Consider the following 9,853-nt stretch of genomic DNA (forward strand, 5'->3'; position numbering starts at 1 on the left):
GTACACTTGCACATTTGCGCAAAGGATGGAAAGTTTAACAAAAATGACCTTTTGGGTGTAGTATTAAGAGTTTTTGAGGCATGAAAACTGATGAACCGTAGCAAAGCACCCTTAATGGGGCTACAGCATCCACGTCACTTAAAATACAAAAGGTCATCTATTGTATGTCCAAAGTTTTATATTAAACTTTATAATAGTTGTCTTTTAACTTGTGTATTTGCATCAAAAAACAATTTGTAAGGTACAGTGTACTACTTGTATTTTTTTGTAAAACACGTATGCTGCTCTTGAGGAGTGATACAGTTAAAAGACAGGTTTTGTGGTGTAGTTAGGTTTATGGGTGGGTTTAGGTACAGGGTCTACTAGTACAAAATAGTTAGATACTTAATATAAAGCGGCAGTGTTTCCCACACATAGACGAATTTGTGGCGGTGCGCCACAGAATCAACACCGGCCGCCACATATACTGCCAAACCTGCTTTAGATACGAAAGCCTAAGCTTTTAAAATTGAATACGAAATTAAATCAATAAATAGCGTTTTGGCGCTAATGTGGCATAACAGTTGAAGCCAGAGGCGTTGAAGAACACCTTTGCAACATGCTCTCATCTCCAGGCGGCGCGCACAGTCACGTGGTTCACGTGCTTCTAAACAAACCAGCGCTCTGTCAATGCATTTGCATGGCTGAAGCGGATACACAACAATTTTACTATGCAGGTATTTGCAGAAATTTTTTATTACGTCAACCATTTTTACAGGATCATTTTATAATGGAGAGTGAAGGAGACGCAACATTGTTAACATTAGTGTTAATGTTTTTCTTGTATTTAGCCCTCAGGTATTCCTTACACACACTCACACTCATACTTATTGGTGGTCAAATGTGACCATACACCTTTTTTTCTATGTTTCAATTAAATAAACAAACTATTTTTCAATTAAATAAATGTTCTATATTTTAGTTCAATAATATTTATTGAATATTTTGAGGATATCTTTTGGTACTAAATAGGCCTACTATTTGTGCAATAATTATGGTCCATTAATGACCACTTTAAATATTTTGTATTATTATTTATATTACCATTAGTGTAGTAATGAAAGTTAAAATAGAGAATTCCAATGCAAAGAGGCAAATTAGAGTCATTTTGTGGCTGGAAAAATAATAATTTTCATTTATAAAGCCATGGTTTACCTACTAGGTGTTTGTATGGCTCTTTAATAAATATACATGTATTTAATCTGGTTGCTCAAAAAAGTATTACAGATCATAACTTCTTACTTATTTTTAGGTTTTGCATTTAAATACATATTTAGACATGATCAAACACTAGATTTATTTAAATGGGAAATTTTAAAAAGTTAATAACTTGCATCCTAATATTTTTAATGATACTTATATAAGCAAACACGAGTGAATATTAATGAATGCAAGCAAATACAATTTAACCCAAGAAAAGTTTAAAATGGTGATAAAAAGACAAACATATTTTTACTTATATGTGCAGTAGGATATATACATATGATTTGATACTGAATCAAGATCGATATTTGTGCCAATCACCCCCCCACCACCACCACCACCACCACACACCATCCCATGCCCCTGCCTGCCCGCCACCACAAATTGGTTTCTAATCTGTGGAAAACACTGAGTGGGTCCAAATGCTTTTTACAAAACAAACCAAACATTGTGGTGATTTAATTTATTACCGTTGCTACTTGTAAACTACTGAACAAAAATGGAACAGTAATATACTGACATGGATTGGTAATGTAAATTCACGTTATGTCTAATTTGCTTGTGCCATTAAAAGTATAACATGGTTAAAAGCAACCAGCCAAAAAGATTATATTCTATTTTGTGGAGAGGGCAATACTACAGTGCATTGCAATGAGCCGAATAGTGAAACGATTCATTCAAAGATGGTGGACACATGCATTCAATATTGAAAAGTATCAATAAAGTAATTTAAAGATGTACTATTTCAGCTAATAAGGCTGCAACTAATGATCTTTTTAATAATTTATCAATCCGATTAATCAGATAAAAGCAGATTTTTCCACTATTTTTGCAATCATTACATCCTGCCCAACCAATGGCTAGGAACCATACTCTCTCATTCCTGCGTAATAATCAAGTAACTTTGCTGCCATACCATGGATGCAGTGGCGCAATGATATTACGCAGCGCCTGAAAATAGTCCCCAGCACGCTCCCTGTGTAAGGAGGTTGTCACATTGATTATGTTGACGGAAGTTAGCCTATTTTCAGGTGCTGTGAAATATCATTGCGCCGCTGGATCCATGGCACAGCAGCAAAGTTCCATGATTATTACGCAGGAATGAGAGAATAGTTCCTAGCCACACTGGTCTAGAAAATCGCAACTTTTAATTTTCCGTCTGCCTTCGTACACGATGTAATTATACACATCACAACATAGGAAAATGTTGGCGTTATTTTGTCAATTATTGAGCAGTAGGCTAGGCTGGAGCCGTTTACCTCCAGTCTTTGTGCAAAGCTAGGCTAGCGGTGGGTGCGTCAGACAGAGTTATGGCACGCACGGAGATGAGAATGGTATGTATGGACTTATCTAACTCTGGGGGATACGGTGAATAAGCTAAAGTCCCAAAAAGTCAGCGTGTTCCTTTAAAATGCTAATGTCAAACTCTATTGGTCTTGTGACTTGTGGGAGAGGCACTATAAAGACAGTTTCAAATCACTCATTATGTTTTCTATTCACACTTTTTAATGAAAATGTTGGGATGAAAACACCAGGATGCACATAAATTCTAAAAATGCGCATAAAAAACATATGCGCTGAATTAAATTGTTATATTTACCTCCTAGAATGGTCTCACAATAGCGTTCCCAAACACTGCATTCGCCTCTGAACTCAATATAACATGACAGCGTTTATTGCATTTCATCTGCACGCTATGTGGCGCAAGTAATTTATGATGTACAAAAAATATCCAGTAGCTTCCCCCATTGCAACTTCCATTTTTATTACAGATTTATCACAGGATTACATTTCCCAAGATGATTCTGTTCTCTTGAACATGGGAGGGAAATGGTGCTTTTGTCTGTAAATGTTTTATGTGACATTCCCATTTTTGCACAAGTAAAATGGACAACTTTGGATGGAAACATAGCTAGTGACGCTTAAGATGTCAGCTTAGTAGTTAGCTGCCTATGTTGACAATAGAGCTACAGGAAAGTGTTTTGTATGCCTGAGAGAGATATGAGTCCATATGGATGTCATAAGCTACTCACCAGCGTGAAGTCCCACTGGGGTCCAGGTGTCAGGAAGGTGAAAGAACTTCCTCGTCTCAAAGATGGCCTACAGCAAGAAAAATAAGATTCTCAAAACAATTGCACTTCAAAAGCCATTTGAAATAAAACATTTAATCACCTCTTCATACAGATAACCAGACAAACACAAAGCATCCAACCAGACCCAGACCTCTGGTTGTGCAGTAATGACAGAGAACGTGCAGCCAAACCTTGTAGATCCATTAGTATGTCTATAACCCAGCAATGTCAGTGTGCCCACAAGAAAATCCCATAAATGTAAAGACACATCCTGTACGTACCACACACCAAGCCTGGTGTAGCTCTGTCTCCTGTGACACTGCATCATTGTCTGCAGAACTGATAGAGAGAGTGTCACTAATCTCTCTAACTCACACCAAGACAACCAGTTTCTGCTGTCTTTCACCCACGTGCCCTCTCCTTCATGTCCTCTTTTACTCACGAATGCACTGCCCCTCATTGTTGGCTGGGCCCTTATTTGGGGATTGGTAACACCTGTTTCAGCGATGTCATGTTTGCAAAGATACTCAGGGTTCCTTTTTCAGAAGAGTTGCTGCTTTTTTCAGCTATGATAATGGGACGCCCTGCCAAATCTTTGTTCCTTTTTTTTTTTTAAAAGCCAGTGAGAAATTCTCACATGTATGATCAGCTAATCTACATGATTATGATTAAATAATTGTAGGTCCTCAGAAATGAAGGCAAATGTGGCGTTACCATTGGGTTGCTCATTTGAGCAACATTGAAACGAGATAATGAGTAATTATCCTGAAGCGTATGTCAGCATGTGTTATTCTAAAGAAAAGAGCTTTACATAATCCAGTGATTCAAAATGTAGTAACTTCCTGCGTCTCTGAAATCCTTCTTGTTTGAGGAAAACTTTTTCACCAACACTATAGTACATACATTATTATTTGGCGACTGGCCAAATAAATACACTACTGTTCAAAAGTTTGAGGGTTGGTAAGATTTTTTGATGTTTTTGAACATTCTCTTATGCTCAACGAGGTTTTATTTATTTGATCCAAAAATACAGTAAAACAGTAATATTGTGAAATAATTACAATTTAAAATACCATTATATTTTAATCGTTTTTACATTTTATTTTATTCCTGTGATGGCGAAGCTGAATTTTCAGCATCATTACTCCAATCTTCTGTCACGTGATCCTTCAGAAATCATTCTAATATGCAGATTTGCTGCTCAATAAACATTTCTTAGTATTAACAATATTGAAAATGTTACTATTGTGCTGCTTAATATTTTTGTGAAAACTGTGATATTACGTCTTTACTAATTTAATGTGTTCCTGTTGAATATGTTTGTTTTTTACTTAATGACCTGAAACTTTTGAATGGCAAGTAAATACATTGAATTTTTCATCTCAAATATATGAGAAGAGCAAGCGACAAATAAAGCAGAACTACATAGGAAATCGGCTGTTTGAGACAATGGTCAGTTATATACTTTCGCTGTCATCAGAGTTGTCTGACCCCAGAAGGCATTAGAATTGAGTTAAATATTAAACTGAATATATTTTGTTTTAATCAAGTATTTTATATTTTTTATGTTAATTTATATGGTAACACTTTACAATAAGGTTCATTAGTTAACATTAACAAAGATACATAAATGGTTTATAAGTGCAGTTCATTATTAGTTCATGTTAATTTCAACATTTACTAATGCATTATTAAAATCTTGTAAACATTTAGTTAATGCACTGTGAACTAACATGAACAAACCATGAACAGCTGGATTTTTATGAACTAACGTTAACTAAGACGAACTAATGCTGAACAGGTGTTGTTCATGGTTAGTTCATGTTAACTAATACAACCTTAGTGTAAAGTGTTACCAATACCATTATTATATATAATTTAACTTAATAATATTTAAGTTAATGTGTGGTGAAGTTGTCTTGGAGGCTGTCAGACCTTGACTCATCCTCATGCATTCATTTATGATAATATGGGGGTGTATTATAATAGTCTTTATTAAGTTTGGGCAAACTTCATTTTGTTGCCTACTGTTTTTAGTGATGATTCATTGTGATATGAAGACAATTGTTCTCTGGTTGCCATCACCCTGGGGTCCTGGCAGAGGTGAAGGCATGTGTTTGTTTGAGCAAATTCCTCTTATTCTGTCTGATGTGGTTTCTGCAGGCATCCCCCATCTTTCTATCTCTCCATCAGTTGTCTGTTTATTATTCCGTCACTTGGGAATGAGTGCAGGTGGCACATGAGAGAATGGGTAATTAGAGTAAAATAAATCTAAAGAATGTAAGTGTGAAGTGAGAGAAGCTGGTTCTCACGGAAAGACTGACTCATTTAACTTCATTGAATTTTGTGTGATGGTGTATTGTACAGGTGGATGTTTCTTGAAGGAGTGATGCAGTGAGCAGAATATTAAGAAGCTGGGTGATCCTGGGTGTGATATCTGACCAGTCAGAGTCTATTCATGTGTTAACAGAGTACAGAATCTATATCAGTGTCCACTAGAAAAAGACTCTACTGTGGGTGGTCTCGACTGCTAAAGACAACAGGAGCCTAAATATATAGGTCAAATGACGCTGCCAATCCCATGATGGAGTGTCCTCCATTCCACGCTGACCTGATGAGGAATAGACCATAGTAACAAGTAGGCGACATATTTAAGTTGCACGGATTAAAAAAACACTATGTACTTATAGGAAGTACATACCTAGGTGTGCAGTAAAGTAAGTAACATGCCAATAAGTCATAAAATTCCATCTTCATACCACACAACCTCTTGTCACGCACTGTTTGTAAAACATCTAGCTAAATTATAGGGCTGTCAAAAGATTAATCGCGATTAATCGCATCCAAAATAAAAGTTTGTGTTTACATAATATATGTGTGTGTGTACTCTGTTAATTATTATTTATATATAAATACACATACATTCATGTATATATTTAAGAAATATTTGCATATATATACTGTATATACATTTATATAATCTATAATATATATAAATGTAAATGTTTTATATATAAAAATAATATTTTTTTCTTAAATATATACATGCTTGTGTGTGTATTTATATATAAATAATAATTAACAGAGTACACACACATATATTATGTAAACACAAACTTTTATTTTGGATGCGATTAATCGCGATTAATCTTTTGACAGCCCTACTAAATTCATTACCTTAAAATTCATCAGATTCATATATTTAAAAATCTCATTTAGGCCTGGTGAGATTGACGCAGTCGATTGTATTGACCAATGTCAATATTTTTAGTCGACTGGGTAAATTGGATACGATATGAAATTGTATTAGTTCCGGTACTCTAAAAATTTAATTCTTAATTTGCATTCATGTGTGACATGCCACCGTTCACTAAACAATGGAAGCAGAACAGTCAAATATATATGCGCAGCTCAGGAAAAAGAAAGCAACAGAAAAGTGTTTAGTTTTACATTTTGTCACAGGCTTGTTTACATTTATTCTTTTTTATAGTACACTACTGAAGGCCAACGTTGCAAGTTAAATGAAATGTTTTTAAGTAAAATTGTTGAAAATTATTGTGATAAATTAGTCAATAGATTAATCAATATAAAAATAGTCGTTAGTGGCAGCCCTAATCTTATTACAGGGCTCAACCTAAGGATTTTTTTTTTACTGGCCTGATCAATAGATAAACTGCTTTTCAGGTAGGTCTAACAGTAGTTTTCAGGTAAGAATTTGAATAATCAAATGTAAAATAACTGCATAGTCTTCACTGTAAAAATTAAATACAGATGAATCCTTATTAAAGTTACAAAAGTTATTCAGTATTCAGCAGTGTTTGTTGGATTTATTGACATTAAAAACACTGACAGCAGCAGGTTTATTGGGTTGCTGTCACTTTAACACCTTTCCATATATACACTGTTAGACATGCATTTTATTTCGCTATATAATATAACGGTTTAAGCTTTTTTTAAGCTTCGCTTAAAGGGATAGTTCACCCCAAAATGAAAATTCTGTCATCATTTTTCACCCTCAAGTTGTTCCAAACCTGTATGAATTTCTTTGTTCTGCTGAACACAAAAGAAGATATTTTGAAGAATGTTTGTAACCAAGCAGATAGAGCAACCGCTGACTACCATAGTAGGGGAAAAAATACTATGGTAGTCAATGGTTGCTCTATCTGCTTGGTTACAAATGGTCTGGGCGATATGGCCAGAAAATCATATCTCTGTATTTTTTGGTTGAATGGCGATGCACGGTATATATCCCGGTATTTTCTATTTGGATAAAAAAAATCTGTATTTATTTTAATAATCATTTTATTTCACATCCTGCCCAGTGATGTCCTAAAAAGGTTTGATATTGAGGGCTATAAACAAATACAGTGAATGTAATGTAGGCTATATTATGTGCAAAAAATGGGTTTACAATCGAAAAACCAAATTAATAATTTTGCTTTTAAATTCACTATACTAAAAATGAAAATAAAAACAAAAGCATATTAGCCTATATTTGATTACCCCATTATAATGGTCACTTTCATAAAAATATACTTGTAGGTTTAAAATTCCACATATTAATCTAATATCTCATAGCACATCTATTGTCCAACAACAAATGTTTTAGAAATATGTGTACTTTAGTCAGAATTATTGAGTTCCTTCCTATTCTATTGCGCTCCGTCTGTTCGCCGCGCATGCACGTGGTGGCGCTCGTTCACGAAAGCCTGAATTTCTCCCATCCTCTCAGAAAAATTGACATATTTGCATCTAACACTTACAGATGGAGAATATACCTGTGAAATGTAAGTTATGCACTGAGGAAAGCGTCACATCTCAAACGCATTTAACACAACGAGTATTGATCTGTCTGTCAGCACATATCACAGCACAAGTCTATCTCTCTGACAGGGCAAGCTGCTTTAAACTACACGTGTTAACTGTTAACTATATCTTACCAGTTATTTTGAAGCCCTTAATTTAAAGCATGCGTCATGTTGTATCAAGTTGTATCATGCATTTTCCCTGCATCAGCTCACTCTGCGTCCTCCGCTATTTTTCAGATGCGCTCGTATCAATCTACTGTATATCGATATAGAAGTGATTTCCCTCCTTCCATATTGTCTCTATAAATTATATCGATATATTGTACAAACTCGATTTACCGCCAAGCCCTAGGTTACAAACATTCTTCAAAATATCTTTTGTGTTCAGCAGAACAAAGAAACTCATACAGGTTTGGAACAACTTGAGGGTGAGTAAATGATGACAGAATTTTCATTTTTGGGTGAACTAGCCTATCCCTTTAAAAACACATGCAAATGATAAATGCTTGTGACGCTGCAGCACCATCCCGATCGGACAAGTGATAGTTCCGTCAACTGTCCTGACTGAGCGCCGTTCACGCTGGCCCCGGGCCATCAGGCAGTGCTTGCTAAATATTGATTGCAGCATCCAGTTTCCGTACAAATGCTGAGAAGACTGAATTCCAGGCTACCTCAAATGAACCAAATAAATGTGATCTGAATGTTGGTGGTAATGACTGTAAGGCAGAACAAAACACACCCGCCATGACCTGTAGCCATATTGTGTAAAATGCCTAAAGCAGTGTTTCCCAAGCCTGTTCCTGGAAGCCCTCAACACACCGATTCTCCATAATCAAATACCTTATTCAACTCTTCAGCTCAATAGCAGAGAAGGCCTGAAACAGGTGTATCTGATAAGGGAAGACATCCAAAATCTTTGCTGTATGGGAGCTTCAGGAACTGAGTAGGGATCCTGCGAGTGCGCATTGCTTCTAAAAAATGTCTGGAATGCCGAGGTGTTGTCTGAAATGCTGGACATTGGCATGACAAACATGGAACAAATAGCGCACACCCGTGATGGTTGCATCAACACACACCACTCTAACACTCACAGGCAACATAACAGAGTACACAAATACTCCAAAAATGAGGCTTGCCCTGTTTCAAGAACTTCGGAAGAAAATTACATCAGCTGATCGGACATGAGTGTGAGAACATGTAAGATGTAACTTGGTGCATTCACGTCATTGATACGCTGGTCATTTTGATGATTTGATGTGTGCTACTTGAGTAGGAATTTAAACAACTACAGAGATTTTATTGAGAATTTTGGCTGTCCTAAGTAGTCACAGTGTACTATACAAACTAATAGTTTTAAGGGAATGGTCAACATCGGTTTCAGGTGTTTTTTTTCTTCCCTTCTGTCAATGAGAAGGCAATCCCACGGACGTTAAGGTGGGAAAACACTTGAAAGGACTCAGGTTAAGATAAGTAGGTTTGGTTTCACCATGCTTTACGCGGCAAACAAAGGAGAGGCCTTGGAGGAATGATATGTCACTTACTCATCGAGATCATTCTAATACGGCTTCAAAAGCTCGCTTTGTTGTGGTTCTCACTGTCAAATATGAGACGTCATATAAAACAAACCCGTAAAAGGCCACGCAAAGGGCTTGAGTGTCAAAATGGCTCGGAGAAAAGATAATCTGAAATTGGATAACGGTTGCCTTAAACACCTACGACATCCCACTATAT

At 36.0% G+C, this 9,853-nt stretch overlaps 1 protein-coding gene across 1 annotated transcript in view; it reads right to left on the reverse strand.

Moving 5' to 3' along the window:
* The window catches only part of net1 (neuroepithelial cell transforming 1), a 38,432-nt gene that overhangs the window by 20,454 nt on the left and 8,125 nt on the right, over window positions 1-9,853 (reverse strand). The window contains exon 2 of the mRNA XM_079818104.1: window positions 3,276-3,342. Within this exon, the coding sequence (XP_079674230.1) occupies window positions 3,276-3,342 (67 nt within the window). The remainder of the gene's footprint in view (window positions 1-3,275; window positions 3,343-9,853) is intronic.

Source organism: Gobio gobio (assembly GCF_949357685.1).
Source record: "Gobio gobio genome assembly, chromosome: 5".
In the NCBI taxonomy this organism is placed as follows: Eukaryota; Metazoa; Chordata; class Actinopteri; order Cypriniformes; family Gobionidae; genus Gobio; species Gobio gobio.